Here is a 19,661-nt window from a genome sequence, read left to right as displayed (position 1 = left end):
ATTCTTCACCAAGAAGAAGTCTAAGTAGTAAGAAAATGCTTAAGTAGTATCATAAATACTGGCTCGGTAAAAGATAGATGTAGGACTAATTAATCAAATGATATAAGTAACTTGTGTAGCTGGAGCATAATCCCTTGTAGTTTTTACCTTTGATTATTGCCTTCCCCTTGGGTCATTCCCTCATGGTAAAATACCCTCTTGCTAAAAATTATCCCATGGAAAATTCCCATCACCTGTAAAATTGATCAACCGAAGGGAAAACTGGAAAAATAAAAAGAGCAAAGAAAACAAGGGATTTTGGAATATTCTACTTATTTTCCAAAATACATGTAGAATATATAGTTTAGAGTATCCTATAACATTTATTTTTAAACATTTATTTACTTAAAATTTTCTGCATTTTAAGGGGTTGAGTTATAATTATTAGGCAGCATAAAGACTAAAAAAAATATTTGAAAATATGAAATTAACAGCAACTATGAAGCAGAGCCCCATAACGAAAGTGCACTAAAATACTGGCTGGGACCAAAAAGAACAAGTAATTTCTTCCTGTAGACTTGCTCTGGCACTGATATTTGTTGCACACGGTACAAGTTTAGCAATTGCGATCTAGAACATGTCCATTAGGTGTGTATCCAAGGGAGGAGTTTGAACCCCCACGATTCGTTTGCCCAATGTAAATAGGTAATCAAATGCATAAAAACACATATTGATGTGTTTTTATAGCTGTGTTGTAGAACTTCCTATGTCAAATCAGTAAGCCAATTGTTTTCTTTATTCTTTATTTTACCCTTTTATGATAACTCTGCAATGATCCCCAAAAATATGAATAAAACTATTTAAAGAAATAACAATTTAAAAATAAATAACCCACTGCAAGATATTTTAATTCCATCTGTATTTTAGAATATAGCTAGAATATTCCAGTGTCCCATCTTTTCTTCATTCTTCTTATTTTTCTAACTTTCCCTTTGGCAGAAACATTTTACTATTGGGGGAAGTTCTCCAAGCGGAAACTGTTTTAGAGGGAGGATTTACGTGGAAGAATTGCCCACAGGAGGGGATAACAAAAGGTAAAACTAACGAGGATTTATTTTGAGTCAGTGATATTTTTCTAAATGGACATTTGGGCTCTATCTTAGAGCCGTCATCAGCAAAGCAAATGGTAATTATTAATAATATATTACAAAATTACAAAACGAAACCACTTGGGAACCCCTGACCTAATTGTTTATGCAGTCACATGTTAATTTTCTTCAATTCTTAGTGAATTATAAACGATAAATATTCAAATGTTAGTAAACTTTTGATTATATCTACTAAGTAAAGCTTACGCGACTCTAACCCATTCACATTCATCAGTTTGCCTTAAACGAGTGCGTGTGTGAAAAAAATCTCAAGAAAAATGGATTTTAAAACAAGTGAGTTTTGTTCAACTCTTTATTGTCAGTTTTCTTTCAATATTTTTTTTTTTAAACACGAACAGAGGCGACTTTTTAAGGTGGTAAAAATATTTCACAAGCTTTTAATTGTTTTAAAAAGTAGAATTGTGGCAAAGAGCCAAACTGTAGCGTAAAGAGCGAGGGATTGCGGAGGGGACAACTCATTTCATATACTGAGTAATTTCTGTTCGTTTTAAGTTTTAATGTTGCTCCTTACTTTCAGCTAAAAAAATTAGTTTTTTTTTATTTAATTTCTGAACGTTTTTGAATTAATGCATGTTTGGTTTTGGTTCTCCGCACATAAATTATTAAAATGAAATTTGTATATTAATTCTTTTTTTGACTAAATGGCTTTCCCTTAGTTTTGATGAGACGAATTTGAGAAATAAGGGGTGGAGAAGGAGGCCTAGTTGCCCTCCAATTTTCGGTTACTTAAAAGGCAACTAGAACTTTTAATTTGTAAGGAACGTTTTTATTAGTAAAAAATATACGTAACTTAAGAATTAACTTACGTAACAAACTTTCATAACCTTATATTTTTATTATGTATACGAGGGGTTTGTACCCTCGTTAATACCTTGCTCTTTACACTAAATCGTAAGTTTTGTCCCAATTCTTTAAGAATGACCCCTGAATCAGAAAGGCCGTAGAATAAATAGTTGAAATTACTAAAAATACTTTAGCATAAAGAGCAAGGTATTTATCTCCTCCTAAATACCTCGCTCTTTATGCTAAAGTATTTTTAGAACCCCTTATATGCGTAATAATCTCTGTTCGTTTTAAGTTTCAATGCTACTTCTTCCTTTCATTTTAAAAAACGTTTTCATGTTTATTTTTCATTGTTTTCTTATAGTAATGCTAGAAAATCCTGCGCCCTTTTCATTGAATTTTTCTTCCCCCATGACAGATTCCTCCAAGGAAAGATCCTCCAACATAGCTCCCTCTCCTCAGCCCCACCCACAAACAAAATAAAATCCCCCTGAAATTGTCTGTACACTTCCCAATAACCATTACTATATGTCAACACTGGTCAAAGTTTTTAACTTGCAGCCCCTCCCCCAGGGATTGTGGGGGAGTAAGTCATCCCCAAAGACATAGTTATTATCGTTTTCTACTATGTTGAACGAAATGGCTATCTCAAAATTTTGATCCGTTGACCTTGGGAAAGAAATGAGCGTGGGAGGGGGCCTAGATGCCCTCCAATTTTTTTGGTCACTTAAAAAGGGCACTAGAACTTTTCATTTCCGTTAGAATGAGCCCTCTTGCGACACTCTAGGACCACTTGGTCGATACGATGACCCCTGGAAAAAAACAAACAAACAAACAAATAAACACGCACCCGTGATTTGTCTTCTGGCAAAAAATACAAAATTCCACATTTTTGTAGATAGGAGCTTGACACTTCTACAGTAGGGTTCTCTGATACGCTGAATCTGATGGTGTCATTTTCGTTAAGATCCTACGACTTTTAGAGGGTATTTCCCCCTATTTTCCTAAAAAAGGCAAATTTTCTCAGGCTCGTAACTTTTGATGGGTAGGATTAAACTTGATGAAACTTATATATTTAAAATCAGCATTAAAATGCGATTCTTTTGATGTAGCTATTGATATCAAAATTCAATTTTTTAGAGTTTTGGTTACTATTGAGCCGGGTCGCTCCTTACTACAGTTCGTTACCACGAACTGTTTGAAAAGTGAAGGATGATTGGTCCCAAATATTTTAAATTAACAAAAGAAAGAAAATGCTTGCTGATCGAAAAACGGAAAAAAAGAATTCTGATCGCTTGCTCAAATTTAGTATAAACTTACTTTGAAATATATGCAACTGCTGTCAAAACGAAACTGTATTTTTCAAGTTTCATTTGTCGAAACCGATCTTTAAATAAAATAAGTTCTAATCGGGAAAGTTTGGCCCCCTCTCTTAAAAAGACCAAGTTTAAATTGTTCAACGTCATGGGGGAGAGGATGAAAGTACCAAAGCATCCTACCTTCAGACAAGAATCTTTTGCTGTCTCCACGTTCTAATTTTACCGTGGGGATAAGCCGTTTTATTTGCTATTAACAGATAAAAAAGGACAATCCCATTAAAGTGTGGGAAATATTTTCTGATGATATGACGTAGAAAAAAAGAATTCTGATTGTCGGCTAACTTAGGTTAGGTTACATCAGGTTATGGGTAAAGAAATGGGTTAAAACCTAACCTAACCTCTCACTGTCAAACCTTGCATAAAACTGAAAAAGTTGACTGAAAAAGTTCAAAATTGGATTCACCAACTTTGGATATTCGCGGTAACAGATATGCATAACGTCAATTTCCCGACATAGACAGTTTTCTTTGTGAAAAATTTTATATTCATGATTTTAAGTAATTTCTTTATAAGGTCATCTACCCGCAAGATATATTATGGCATTCATGGCCTTTCTTGGTTACAGCAATATATTTTTGGTGAGGAATAGCATCAATCTTGCCATTGTGGCAATGGTAAATTACACTGCTGTAAACAACAATGTGCAAATCATAGACAACACGTCAAAACCTGGATTGATACAATGCGAAGTTTACTCTGAAAATTTTACTGGTAAGTCTTATCAATAACAATTTCTCCACAATTGCTAAAATACTGCAAGGAAGACAAAGAAAACTTTCCGATTCAAATTTTCTGTTCTATATATTTCGCTAAAATTTCAAATATTCGTCAAAATTGAGGCGCAAATGAGAAATTTTTTTTGTAAATATTTTTTTTTAAGAGCTCTCTTAAATATAGGGAGAGCTCCCACCCCCTTAACCCCAGTTTTCAACTTCAAGTTTAAAATTAATAAATTAATGTTTACATCCTTCCAGAAAATATTCATCCCCGACAAGTAGCCTACTTTTTGTACTATCTCTCATATAGGGGAGGGGAAGAGAGATTTAAAACACCAATCAAGTTTGAGTCATAATTTTCACAATTTTTGTTCAAAAAATTCAAATTCAATTTGAAAAGTGGAATTGATGACTTGAAACCTTATTTGAGCGTCCACATAAATATATTATTTTATTAAATCTTGGATTTAAGCCTTATAGGGGCTATACAACCATCAAAAGATCAAATACAAGTTTGAATATTTGTTATTTTTTAGTAATAGAATAATTTTAAAGATAGCTTTGCACAATAAGGACGTTCTTTACCCAAAGGAACAATTATAGCATTGAAGAAATAAATAGGCCACACTATATTGATACAAACCACAAATGATCTAAGAGGAACATTTATTATTTGACTGTATGACGGTTTTTAAACTTTTAATTAGCCCAAAGTAGAAAAATAACACTTATAAAAATTGATTTAAAATGTTGCTACTCAGGACCGGCATCTACAGTCTCAAATATCTGTCTTTTGATATTTCCCATTTTTTTTTTAGAATTTTTACAAACTAGACGTTCACTGAAATTGAAACTAAGCATTCAAAAACACAACACTCTTTTAGAAGCAACGAAATCTTATGACAATGTTGCACAAAACAAACCAATTTGATCCCACCCAAAATCGTAATATCTTATTTTGTTTTCAGGTAAAAATGAAGATGGTCCTTTTGTATGGAGTCAGCCAATTCAAGCATTGATCAGCACCAGCTTTCTATGGGGTTATATTACAACCAATATTCCAGGTGGTAGATTAGCAGAAGTGGTTGGTACAAAGTATCTTCTTACCGGTTCGGTGCTCTTAACATCAGTTTTGACCGTTCTTGTGCCTCCTGCGGCCTATCTTGGATGGCAATATCTTGTGTTTATCCGAGTTTTGATGGGGATTGCCCTGGTAAGAGTGAAATTCTTAGGAAGTATTTTCTAACCCTAGCAGAAAAAAACAAAGGGGAGGGGGTCTGATATCCCTTGCCGAAATCTTAAATTTTATTTACTTTTTGGTAACTTCATTTTTCAAATTACAAAATGTAATTATTTTTCATTGCTGATCTTTCATTTTTTCAATTTTTCAATTTTTTCATCTTCCAACTCAACACGTATTGAATTCCAATGGTAAATCTAGACAAACAATTTAAATAATCAAACTCATTCTTCTTATCAATATATAGTCAAAAGTGTAATGTTGAATACCGGTTGTATGATGTTTGAAATCCAGTAGCAGTGGACACAGGGAGATTTTTAAGGAGAGAGTTTTGGCTCAAGCTCCATCATATGCAATGTTAAGATTGAAGAAAATTTTTGGCTATTCAGATAGTAACTGCAGACATCCCATTTCATTTAACTTTCTATTATAAATTTTGGTCACATCTTTTCAATCAATTATTAGTAATAAAACATTTGAAGTACAAAAATTACCTATATTTTTATATGTTTATTGTCATTCTCATCATGATCAGTGTTGGTATTTCAAAAAGTTCGTGGTAACGAACTGTAAGGAGCGACCCGGCTCAATAGTAAACGAAACTCTATAAAATGGGATTTTGATGCTAAGAGATACATTAAAAGAATTGGATTTTTATGCTGATTTTAAATATATAAGTTTCATCAAATTTAGTCTTACTCATCAAAAGTTAAGAGCTTGAGAAAATTTCCCTTATTTCGGAAAATAGGGAGAAACACCTCCTAAAAGTCAGAGAATCCTAAAAAAAAACACATCATCGCGTTCAGCGTATTAGAGAACCCTACTGTAGAAGTTTCAAGCTCCTATTTTAAAATGGAAGTAAGAAGAGGCATAAAAACTTAAAACGAACAGATATTATTATGCATATGAGGGGTTCATCTCCACTTCAATACCTCGCTCTTTAAGCTAAAGTATTTTTAGTAATTTCAACTATTTATTCTATGGCTTTTGTGACTCTTTAAAAATTGGTACACAATTTAATCTTTAGCGTAAAGAGTGAGGTATTAACGAGGGGACAAACCCCCTCATACATAATAAAAATATATGAATATAAAGTTTGTACGTAAGTTAATTCTTAAGTTACGTATATTTTTTACTAATAAAAACATTGGTTAAAAATTAAAAGTTCTAGTTGCATTTTTAAGTAACTAAAAAATTTGAGGGCAACTAGGCCTCCTCTCCGAACCCTTTTTCTCAAAACCATATTATCAAAACTAAGAGAAAGTCATTTAGCCAAAAAAAAACTATGAATGCGCAAATTTTGTTTTAATTATTTATGTGGGGAGGGCCGAATTCAAACATACATTAATTCAAAAACGTTCAGAAACTAAATATAAAAAAAACTAATTTTTTTTTAACTGAAAGTAAGGAGCGACATTAAAACTTAAAACTAACAGAACTTAATCCGTTTATAAAAGGGGCTGTTCCGTTTTCAACGCCCTGCTCTTTACGCTAAAGTTTTTACTGTTTAAGTAGAATTGAGAGAAAGAGTCAAACTTTAGCTTAAAGAGAGGGGCATTGAGAAGAGAACGGCCCCTTTCATACACGGAGTAATTTCTGTTCGTTTTAAGTTTTAATGTCGCTCCCTACTTTCAGTTTAAAAAAAACTTGCTTTTTTTTGTTTAATCAGAATTAAGAAATCAGTCTTGATAAATCTGTGCGAATCTTTTGGCACTTTGAAATGCGAGTTAGGGGAATCAAAACATCCTCATTTCCACAACTATAAACAACAGGTTATGCCCTTTATAATTGAGAATTGAGGATAAAAAAATACACAGCATGAACTTAAAAACCAAATAATTGCTTAGACTGGCACACATCTTTGTGTTGTTCTGTCCAATAGTTTCTTGATTTTTCACTAAAAGTACTTATTTGTTATATTAGGGTCCGTCATTCCCATCTATGCATCCAATGATTGCAAAATGGATCCCACCTAATGAGCGTAGCACCATTTCAGCCCTGGTTTATGGAGGTAATTATTTGCATATATACTACACTAAAATAACTCTATTTCTAGATTTGTGTAATTAGGGCTTTCTCAGGAGCGCTTTATGACTCTTTTACGCTTATTGTTTGTTTATTTCGCCAAACGAATGTAAGTATCCCTCGATAGCTTTTTGCCATGGTGCCAGTTGATGAATTTTTTCCACTTTGTGCAAAAATTGCAGTTTTGTGTATTTTATTTACTATTTCTAAATGACACCAAAACTGCCAGAAAAACTTCACAAGTCCAAATGATAAAATTAAAATTTCAAATTATATAATTAAACCACCACAGAAAGACAACTTTTGTTATTTTCTAAGAAAACCCCTGAATTTTACATTTTTGTAGATATTGATATGTAAACTTCGCAATAAGATCCCTTTTCTAAGGCTCTAAACTTTTCATGGGTTGCTTTGAAGTTATTTTTGGAACGTATTTAATTGTCTTTACATATTCAAAATCGTAATGCAAAACCTATTCTTTTGTTTCCTAGGTCTTGTTCTGCCAAAAAGAGTTTCAGCTCTATGTCCTACCAGAGGCTTATGTGCACAGTGCCCTTTAGCAAAAGTGGGTCTTTATTTTTGGCTAAATTAAATGGAAACACAAAAAAGATAAACTTTTCATTCGTGATCTTGTAACGTGTATTAGTTTTTTGCTGGTTAGTGCTAGTTATTGCTGGCTGTTTTATATTCTTTTCTGGGGTAAACTTTGGGTTTCAATTATTTGTTTTCCTTAGGCTTTGATATTATTTTTTTTATATGAGCTGAGCTTGGTACAATGTCACGTCTTCTGCTAACCGTTTTAATTATTGGTAATATAGGATGGGAGGTTTTGCTGTATGTTGAAGGCTGTTTCGGTATCTTTTAGGCCGTATCTGGCTGTTGTTAGTTCATGAAAGTTTATATACTAATTTGATTCTTTCTGCCATCATCTGAATTAGACTCCACTTCTGGACGCTGTGAACAGTAAAGATTAACTAATACAAACAAGAGCTAAGAGCCCATATTGCACTTGTAATGAGGTCGGAAGAGAAAAGAGCTCATATGGCAGGAGCTCTAGCAAAATTGTAAGAATTAATAGTTTAATTTAAAAGTAAAATCAGAGGCTTAATGCCGGTCGAAATTTAAAATAAGAGCGCTGAGACACGAGGTCCTTCTAAATATTAAAATTCATCAAGATCCGATCACCCACTCGTAAGTGAAAAATCCCTCATTTTTTTAAATTTTCCTCTCCCTTCAGCTCCCCCCCCAGATGGTCGAATCGGGAAAATGACTTTATCAAGTCAATTTGTGCAGGTTCCTGACACATCTACCAATTTTCAAGAGATTGGATCCAGTCCACTTACGTCAATCACATATATACGACATTTGATTGTTCTAACCAACAAGTCTCATCCCAATATCTCCACTCTAAGCGTTTTACAAGATTTTCGGTTCCCCCTGCAACTCCCCCAATGTCACCAGATCTGGTCGAGATTTAAAATAAGAGCTCTGAGAAATGAGTTCCTTCTAAATATCAAATTTGAATATACCTCACGAACGGCCAACCGTTCTTAAGTTGAAAATACCTAAATTTTTCTAATTTTTTCGAAGTAACATCCCCTCCAATTTCCCTCAGAGAGTAGATTCAGTCTGGTTATGTCAATCACGTATCTAGGACTTGTGTTTATTCTTTCCAACAAGTTTTACCCTGGTTTCTCCACTCTAAGCGTTTTCCGAGATTTCTGGTCCCCCCCCCCGAACTTCCCCCAATGAATCTGGATACGGTCGGGATTCAAAATAAGAGATCTGAATTACAATGTCCTTCTAAATGGTAAATTTCATTAAGATCCGATCGCTCCTTTGTAAGTTAAAAATACCTCCTTTTTCCAATTTTTTAGAATTAACCATCCCCCCAACTCCCCCTAAGTAAGTGAATCCGTTCCTATTATGTCAATCGCGTATTTAGGACTTGTGCTTATTTTTACCACCAAGTTTCATCCCGATCCCTCCACTCAAAGCGTTTTGGAATATTTCATTTTTGCCCTCCAACTCCATTCAATGTCACCAGATCTGGTTGGTATTTAAAATAAGAGCTCTGAAACACGTAATCCTTCTATTGATCAAATTTCATTAAGATCTGATCACCCGTTCGTAAGTTAAAATTATCTCATATTTTCTAATTTTTCCGAATTAACCGTCCCCCCACTCCCTCCCCATGGTCAAATCGGTGAAACAACTATCTCTAATTTGATTTGTTCATTAATATACCTGCCAAATTTCATCGTCCTAGCTTATCTGGAAGTGCCTAAACTAGCAAAACCGGGACCAACAGACCGACAGAATTTGCGATCGCTATAAATCACTTGGTAAATAACAACTGTCATAAAAACACTGGACTGTGCATCATAACAACGAAACTAAAATGTTACTTCTTAAAAGAAATATCACTCCATGGCTTTTGTCATCGTGCCACTTGATGGAGTTTTGCCACTTTGTGAAAAAAATGTGGTTTTGTGACATAAAATGTCCCCAGTTGAACGTTTTCTTATTATTTTTAATTAGTATTAGAATTTTAAATCAAAATTCAAATTTTTAATAATATACGTGAATTACCACAAAAAGACAACAAAAAATAGACACTTTTGTTATTTTCTTGAAAAAAACTAGGTTCTACATTTTTGTAGATAGGGATGTGTAAACTTCGCCTTAATATCTCTTTCTTAAGGCTCTAAGCTTTTGATCGACTGCTTTGAATTTATTTTTGGAACGTATTTAATTGTGTTTTACATATTAAAAATCATAATACAAAACCAATTCTTTTGTTTCCTTAGCCTTATTCTGCCAAGCAGAGTATTGGTCCTATGTGCTACCACAGGTTTATATGCACAGTACCCCTTAGCAAAAGTGGGTCCTTTACTTTTGGCTAAATATAATGGAAACACAAAAAGATATTTAAAATAAACTTGATTAATACTTTTCATTCACAATATTGTAATTTGCATTAGCACTTTGTTGGGTAGTGCTAGATAATGCTGGTTATTTTTTTTCTGAGGAAAATTTTGGGCTTCGTCAATTACTTTTATACCACAGGTTTTGATATTATTCTTTTTATAGGTGCTGAGCTTGGTACGGTGTCAGGTCTTTTGCTAACTGGTTTAATTATTGAGAATATTGGCTGGGAGGCCGTGTTTTATGTTGAAGGCTGTTTCGGTGTCATTTGGGCCGTATTCTGGCTGTTTTTAGTTCATGACAATCCTGAAGAACATCCAAGAATAAGTGAAAAGGAGAAAACATATATAAAAACAGAAATTGCAAAAGATGCACATGTGTCAAACAAGGTAAGGTGTTTTTTAAATTCTATAAGCTTTTCTCAAAAAAATAAAAGAAAATGAAAAGGAAAATAATGTGAAGAGGAATTACATTTTAATAAATGAAATATATAATTAATCCTCATTTATAAACTCAATTTTGTCTGGACTTTTCGGTTAAAGATTTAAAGTACTCCTAATAGAAATCCCCAATGGAAAAGGGAGAATAAATGAACCAGATATGGGGGTCAAACTTTTATTTTATTGCCGAAAAAATAGTTCATTTTGGACAGTTATACAAAAAGATATTTAGTAGAAAAAACAAAACAACAACATTTAAACCTACTTTCATTCATTTTTTATAGAACTATTTGCAGCATAGTCTGTAATACCCTAAATGGAAATAAAATGTTTTTCTAGGCTTTGCCCATACCATGGAAATCGATCCTGACGTCAATGCCGTTTTATTCAATTTTAATAGCCAATATTGGTCATAACTGGGGATTCCTCATCCTTCTAGTAGATCTGCCAGTATATCTGAAGACTATCTTTGGCTTTGACATAAAAAGTGTAAGTTTTTTCTATTTTCGTTTCTACTGCTCCACATTAAACAAAAATGAGTGACAGCTCATTTTGTTTTTCGTGATCTAATTGCCTTAGTAGAGCTCATGAAGAAAGTACTTGTAATAGACGGGAGGGATTGGATGGATATACTCATTTGGAGTACAACTATTGGTCAAAACTAGATATAAACTTCTAGGTAACATTTCCGCGTATATCTCATGATTTTTTACTTAAAAAGTGATCAAGTTATTATCTTCTCCAAATACTTAACAACAAATCCGGTTTTGACCTGATGGGTCTATATGTTTGATTCCCAATGTGGGGTTTAATCTCCACATGTAGAATAGGAGGAAACGTCCCCTAAAAGTCATACAATCTTAACGAAATCACATCATTAGATTCTCTGTATCAGGAAACCTTATTGAAGAAGTTTCAAGCTCCTATCTACAATTTTTTTTTTGCCAGAAGACAGATCACGGATGCGTGTTTATTTGTTTTTTTGTTTTGTTTTGTTTTTTTCCCAGGGTTGATCGTATCGACTGAGTGGTCCTAAAATGTTGTGAAAGGGCTCATTCTAACGAAAATGAAATGTTCTAGTTCCCTTTTTAAGTGACAAAAACATTGGAGGGCACCTAGGCCCCCTCTCACGCTCATTTTTTCCCAAAAGTCACCGGATCAAAATTCTGAGATAGCCATTTAATTCACCATAGTCAAAAGACCTAATAACTATGTCTTTAGGGACGACTTACTCCCCCGCAGTCCCCATGGGAGGGGCTGCAAGTTACAAACTTTGACCTGTGTTTATATATATTAATGGTTACTGGAAAGTGTACAGACGTTTTCAGGGGGATTTTTTTTTGTTTAGGGGGAAGGTTACTTGGGAGAATATTTCCGTGGAGAAACTATTCATGGGGGAAGAGAATTTCAATGAAGGGGCCGCGGGATTTTCTAGCATTATTTGAAATGTTTTTTCTACTGAAAGTAAGGAGCAGCATTAAAACTTAAAACGAACAAAAATTATTACCCATATGAGGGGTTTACCTCCTCGTTATACCTCAATCTTTACGCTACAGTATTTTTAGTAATTTCAACTATTTATTCTACAGCTTATGGGATTCAGAGTGTGATTTTAGTTCTAAAGCTTAAAGCTCAAAGTCACTAAAGCTTAAATGGGACATTTAAGCTTTAGTGTAAAGAGCGAGGTTTCAACGAGGGTTGAACCCCCTCATATACGCAATGAAAACATACGAATATAGAAGTTCGTTACGTAAGTTAATTCGTAAGTTACGTATAGTTTTTACCAATGAAAACGTTTGTAAAAAACTTAAAGTTCTACTTGCCTTTTCAAGTAATCAAAAAATTGGAGAGGAACTTGGCCTCCTCCTTCACTCCTTTTTTCTCAAAGTCTTCCGATAATTGCAATTAATTAATATGCAAATTTTATTTTAATTTCTTATGTGCGGAGAGCCAAGATCAGAACATATTAATTCAAAAACGTCCAAAATTAAATTGAAAAAAAACAAGTTTTATTAAATGAAAGCAAGGAGCAACATTAAAACTTAAGACGAACAGAAATTACTCCGTATATGAAAGGGGCTTTTCCTCCTCAACGCCCCGCTCTTTACGCTATAGTTTCTTACGGCCTTAAAAAGTCCAGTTAAGAGAAAGTCAAACTATAGCGGAAAGAGCAGGGCGTTGACGAGGAAAGTTTTAATGTAGCTCCTTACTTTCGTTTAAAAAAAACTTTTTTTTCTATTTAATCAAACAGTTCGTGGTAACGAACTGTAGTAAGGAACAATCCGGCTCAATAGTAAACGAAACTTTAAAAAACGGATTTGATACTAATAGATACGTCAAAGAATTGGATTAGATAACTTCGAAGACCACTTTTGGTCCTTTATCCTGGACCTTGGACCTGGACGGAATTAGATTTTTATCCTGATTTAAAACCTGATTTAAAAAGTTTCGTTAAATTTAGTCTTACTTATCAAAAGTTACGAGCCTGAGGAAATTGGCCTTATTTTGGAAAATAGGGAGAAACACCCCCTAAAAGTAGTAGAATCTCAACGAAAATCCCACCATTGCTTTCAGCGTATCAGAGACCTTTAATGCAGAATTTTCAAGCTCCTATTTACAAAAATGTGGAATTTCGTATTTTTGGCCAGAAGACCAATCACGGGTGCGTGTTTATTTGTTGTTTTTTTTTCTTTTCCCCGAGGGTGATCGTATCGAATGAGTGGTCCTAGGATGTTGCGAGATGGCTCATTTTAACGGAAATTAAAAGTTTTAGTGCACTTTTAAGCGACCAAAAATATTGGAGGAAATCTAGACCCCCTCCCATACTCATTTTTTCTCAAAGTCAACGGTTCAAAATTCTGAGATAGTCGCATTGTTCAACATCGTCGAAAAAATTTACAACTATGTCGTTGGGGACGACTTACTCCCTCAGAGTCCCTGGGGGAGGGGTTACAAGTTACAAACTTTCACCAGTATTTATATATAGTAATGGTTATTGGCAAGTGTACAGACGTTTTCAGGGGAATTTTTTCTTGGATAGGGAAAGGGTTGAGGGGAGGGGGTTACATGGGAGGATCTTTCCATGGAGGAATTTGACATGGGAGGAGAGAATTTCCATAAAGGGGGTACAGGACTTACTAATATTATTTAAAACAAAAATCAATGAAAAGATAAATATAGAATTTTTTTTAACTGAAAGTAAGGAGCAGGATTAAAAAACAAACGAACGGAAACTATGACGCATATGAGGGGTTCATCTCCTCCAAAATACCCGCTATTTACGCTACGTATTTTTAGTAATTTCAACTATTTCTCCTACGGCCTTTGTGATTCAGGGGTCAAACTTAATTAATTGGGACAAAATTTAAGCTTTAGTGTAAAAAGCATGGTATTAAAGAGGGGGCAAACCCCCTCGTATTCGTAATAAAATATACGAATATAGAAGTTCGATACGAAAATTAATTCGTATGTTAGGCTACGTGTATTTTTTTTACTTATAAAAACATTTGTAAGAAATTAAAAGTTTTAGTTGCCTTTTTAAGTAACAAAAAAATTGAAGGGCAACTAAGCCTCCTTCCCACTCTTTTTTCTCAAAATCGTCCGATCAAAACTAAGAAAAAACCGCTTAGCCAAAATTAAATACAATATGCAAATTTTGGTCTTAGTATTCATGTGCGGAGAGCCAAAATCAAAACATGCGTTAATTCAAAAACGTTCAGAAACTAAATAAAAAAGTTTTTTTAACTGAAAGTAAGGAGCGACATTAAAACTTAAAATGAACAGAAATTACTCCGTATATGAAAGGGGCTCTTCCCTCCTCAAAGCACCGCTCTTTGCGCTAAAGTTTGACTCTTACTCTCAAATATACTTTTTAAAACAGTGAAAAACTTTAGCGCAAAGAGTGGGACGTTGAGGAGGGAACAGTCCCTTTCATATACGGAGTAATTTCTGTTCGTTTTAAGTTTTAATGTTGCTCGTTACTTTCAGTTAAAAAATTAGTTTTTTTTTATTTAATTAAACAAGAAATTATACACATAAATCTTATACAAAGGAGACAGGAAGGCAACTCGTTTTGTCTCCTTTAATAATAGAGAGAGAAAAAAGAAGGAATTACACCTCAGTAACTTTCGCGGAGTACATAAAGAGAGAGAGAGAGAGAGAGAGAGAGAGAGAGAGAGAGAGAGAGAGAAAGAAAAGAAGCGAAACAAAAATCGACTCATGGAGACACGGATGGGACTTGTAAACTAATATATAAATAAATCACTTTATATTCAGTCCCCACTATTATAGGCAGGAAGAACTATTCCATTCAATTTCGTTTTATATGAATAGAGTGATGGTGGCTCAGTGACTAAATCAAACAGTTTATATTTATTGGCAATCTCAGAAAGTTGATATCTTAAACATTATCTTGATCTCTCATTTTTAATAAAAGTAAAAATAAACTTATTCCTTGCTCTTGATAAATGGCTATGCTTATTTTCAACCAAGAGTTTCATGCTATTAAAAAAATTATCTCTACACTGGATTAATAAGAACCCTTTGTCTATATTAAGGTGAAAAATTTGCTGTAAATGAAGATCATGAAGAAATACAAAAGATGCTTTGGTTTCAGATAATTCTTTTGCCTTCCTAGGGTGCGTTAAAAAATGATCCATGATTCTCATTGACTTCTTTTGGACAATTTGGAGTGGACCATACCTCCCCTCCTTCCCTCCTAATCTCTTTGCGACTAACACCAAAAATCGATAATTTTCAGAATGTCGAAATGTATTATTTTCATCAAGAAATTTTTCACAGATTCCTAACACATCTGTTGAAGATACTATGGAAAAATCATACAAAAAATTGCTATAGTCTCTTCTGAAAATTACCATGCTGCCATTTCACGATGTAAAAAATAATCTAGATGGATCGACACTTTGAAGAAATTGGTGTTTACTTCTTTCAGCCCATAGTATCTTTTCAAAAAATCGTCTACTGAATGTAATTACAGACCCTTGAAGGTTGAGAGTCTTGAGCACAAGTAGGGTGAGTTTCAAACACCATTTTTACAAAATGCCGATCTTTTATAAAGCTTGATTTTGCTGTAAATTGAATATGAGGCTCATAATCACTTCATATTTCTAGCTAAGACATTACAACAATGCACAGGAAAATCACAATATCCCCATTCCAAGGGCCCAAATATACATAGATTTAATTATGGTTCGCTCGATAAGATTGTTCATTTTTTCTGAAACACAAAATCGCGACCTAATGTAAGAGCAGACCTGCCTGGGGCCTAATGTTCTTGCTCTTAAAAATAATTCAATTAAAACCTTGTTTAGCAGAAAACTCTGTTTATATTTGGAAAAAAAGAACCTAAAACAACGATAAAGCCCCTGCCTTTTAGTTTGTTCTTTGCTTACATAATTTCATTTTTTAGAATGCTGTCATCCTGGCTCTACCATATTTTTTATCATGGATTTCAACTTTGATATTATGCCCATTCGCCGATTTATGCAAAAAAAGGAAATGGCTGTCCACCGTTGCCGTACGAAAGATATGGACTCTTATTGGTAATTGGGTTGATATTACTTACTTTAAGTGTCAATTTTATTTATTTGTTATCAAACGCTGGTTGAATATTGATTTTTGTTTCAGGACTTGTCTTTGCAGGTTTTTGGGTGCAATTACTTGGTTTTGTATATTGGCTTGTTTCAAATCATAAAATTGAAAGAAGGATCCACAAGGGAAGGAAATTTCTCATCTCAGCAACTGGTTTGTCTGATTTTCCTTCTGCAGCCTAAAATAAATCTTGGCTTGTTTTGGGTATCCTTCCTACGAATAATTTCACCATAGCCTCCTCCCTCAAAGGTTAGCCTCGATGCAAGAGACTAGTAAAGTGTTCCCTCTATCCCCACGTAAAAATGTAGAAAATTAGTTATCTAGATTTACTGTTAGTTTTAGTACTAAAACTTACCTTAGAATGGGGAAGATAGCTTTATTTTTTTATTCTTTTCTCAAAGTCGTTTCACTTTTCGTAGGTTTTACTACCGGTTGTATTTTTGAATACAAATGTTTTAGTCTTATGGTAGGGAAAATAGTTATCGCTCGGTTTGCTTTTTTAGGGGGGGGGGGGGTCTCTAGTAGTTTTATATGACCCCCGCCATATTGAGATCAGAAATGTATTTATAAATTTGAAGAATTAAGAAACTGAATCCATAACTTAATACAGTGAGGTTTTATTTTTTTTAGGTGAAAAAAAAACAAAAAAACTTAAAACCTGTTTTGTTTTTAGGCCATTTAGGACCAGCTCTATGCCTCTTTGTAATGGCAGGTGCTGGATGTAACATTCAATTAATTATTGCAATGTTGATGTTATCACAAGTTGTTGAAGCTGGAAATTACGGTGGATGGCTCATTAACCATATTGATATAGCACCCAGTTTCTCAGGTATTTTGGTCTCCCATCATTTTTTTTCTTTTAAAACTGCGCTCATTGTTTCTTAATCATAATTTTACAAGCAGGCTACTTTCAAACCTGAAGTTTTATTTCCTTAAAGCTCCATGGATATGTTAAATTTTTAGCCCTTTGACCTTTTATAGACTTTTTAGAGGTTTTTTAATTAAAGATTAATGATAATAATCAAAAAGAAAATGATAAATAAAAACAAAATTAAAAAAAATAATCAATTAAACATAATTGATAAATTATAAATCATTAAAGTAATTAAAAATTAAATTGAAAATAATTGAAAATAATTAAAATTAAAATTGAAAATAAAAAAAAATAATAACAATCATTAAAAATAAAATTGATAAATCAATTAAAAATCAAAAAAATGATAAAAATCAAAAAACTGAATCAAAGAATTTATCTCAAACAACCGATAGCTGTTTTTGCAAAAGGAGTTTCTGCCAGATACTTGTATATTTAGTATATTGTGTACATATCGCAAAAAATAAATTACCCTGAACGTGTATTAAAAGAAACACAATTTCACATTTTTTAAGTACTGTACAGGTACTCCATTTTTACTCGCCTTTTCGAGAAAAATAACCGAAGCAGAAAACTATAGTTTTCTATGCAATTTTTAGGGCAGTATCATTGTTTCGGCGGTGTCAATACCTTAAATGGCAAAAATACTCCAAAATCCAAACCTTTTCTATTTTGTTGAGGTACATTTGGCTATGTAAATTTCTATTTAACCGATTCAAATGACGAAATTTTTCGTCATTCCATGACAAAAGTAAAGCAGTTCAAAATAGGGATGAAACCATTTTATTGACAGTGAACAGATATAAAATTTATATAAACAGATATGTCTTAGAACTAATAAAGTCCCAGTAGAAGAAATTATCTCTTCAATAGAAACATCGATACATAGAAACCCCATCCTAATCAAAGATGTTAGCCTAGTAAGAGCCTCTACAGTTAAAACCCTGTCAGAGTTTGCTTTAAAATCAGAAATCCCAAATAATTCTATCAAAGACATAAAGGTTCTTAATAATTTAAGAAGGGATGAATCTATTATTATTACAAAAGCAGACAAGGGTAACACTTTAGTGGTAATGGACACCAAGGACTACGATTCAAAATTAAACACTTTACTGAAAGATGAAAAAACGTACAAAAAACTTTCTTTTGACCCGACAGACTCATACACAAAGAAGTTTAAGAACGAGTTAAAGAGTTTGAAGGAAGAAGGAAAGATTACACCTCAACTTTTCTATGAATTCTTACCAAGAAATTATTTGTGCCCTAAATTATATGGACTTCCAAAGATACATAAGCCAAATCTGCCATTACAACCAATTGTTGCAAGCACAAAGTCACCAACAAGTGCTCTGAGTAAGTGGTTAGTGTCATTATGTAAACCACTCATGTCTACACAAATTTCTTACATTAAGAACTCGTCAAAACTTGTAAAATCATTAAAAGAAGTGGAGATTTCTTCAAATTCTATAGTTTTGACATATGTTTTGACATAGTGTCAATGTATAAGAGTATTGATGTAAAAGCCGCAAAAATTCTTCTTGAAAGAAAGATACTAAGAAATTTGGACTTAATTAGTAGTGAAACAGTTTTGGAAGTCGGTGTAATTATGAATTTAGTTAGGTTGTGCAACACGTTCTCTTATGTTTTTTTTCAATTCAGAGGAGGTTTTTTTCGAACAAATAAATGGTTTACCCATGGAACCCCTTTAATTCCTTTATTAGCAAATTGTTTTGCAGAAAATATTGAAACAATAGCTTTAGATTCATATTTTTTTAAACATACATTTTGGGGGAGATACATGGATGATATAATTTCAGTATGGAATTATGGGGAGAAGGAATTGAAAGGATTTAAGAAACAACTTAATTTTTTGGGAGGTGATCTAAAATTTACAATAGAATTAGAAGAGGATAATAAACTTCCTTTTCTGGATGTTCTTCTTTTAAAAAATGAAAATAGTCTGGATTTTAAGATTTAGAGAAAACCTACTAACAATGACATATTTTTGTCATTTTTCTCCGGTCATGCTCGCCAAGTAAAAATTGGTTTAATCATATCCTTAACTGACCATATTTTTAGAATTTGTTCTCCAAAATTCACTGAGGAGGAATATTGTTGTTAAAAGAGATTTTAATAAGTAACCATTATCTGGGCTGGTTATTTGACCAGACTTTTTCAAAAACAAGAAAACAATTTCTAGAATTTTTAGACGATATTCTGGAAACAACAGAAAAGAAAGATATTTTTTGTTCTCTACCATATATTCCAGGGTTGAGTGAAAAACTTAAAAGAATTTTAGAGAATAATGGCTTAAAGGTAGCTTTAAGAGGTAGTAATACTTTGACTAGTTTTTTAAATTCTGGAAAGGATCGAACTTCCGTAGACAGACGAAGTGGAGGGTTTATAAAATCCCATGTACTTGTGGAAGCTCTTATATGGGACGTACTAACCAGAATTTAAAAATGAGATTGCTACAACATCAAATTCTATTTCATCGATTTTAAAGCAAAATACCAAA

General features: G+C 33.2%; 1 protein-coding gene across 3 annotated transcripts in view; it reads left to right on the top strand.

Moving 5' to 3' along the window:
- LOC136029929 (putative inorganic phosphate cotransporter) overlaps window positions 1-17,098 on the top strand; it is a gene marked incomplete at its 3' end in the record, with an annotated part of 30,422 nt that extends 13,324 nt beyond the window's left edge. For all 3 annotated transcript variants that reach the window (XM_065708461.1, XM_065708462.1, XM_065708463.1), the window contains 7 exon segments: window positions 3,824-4,021; window positions 4,995-5,239; window positions 7,190-7,277; window positions 10,385-10,608; window positions 10,999-11,148; window positions 16,088-16,220; window positions 16,943-17,098. In XM_065708461.1, the coding sequence (XP_065564533.1) occupies window positions 3,824-4,021; window positions 4,995-5,239; window positions 7,190-7,277; window positions 10,385-10,608; window positions 10,999-11,148; window positions 16,088-16,220; window positions 16,943-17,098 (1,194 nt within the window).
- Window positions 17,099-19,661: the final 2,563 nt, after the last annotated feature.

This window comes from Artemia franciscana, chromosome 8, assembly GCF_032884065.1.
Source record: "Artemia franciscana chromosome 8, ASM3288406v1, whole genome shotgun sequence".
In the NCBI taxonomy this organism is placed as follows: domain Eukaryota; kingdom Metazoa; phylum Arthropoda; class Branchiopoda; order Anostraca; family Artemiidae; genus Artemia; species Artemia franciscana.
The sequence above is the reverse complement of the archived record's forward strand: the minus strand, read 5'-3'. Positions and strand labels throughout refer to the sequence as shown.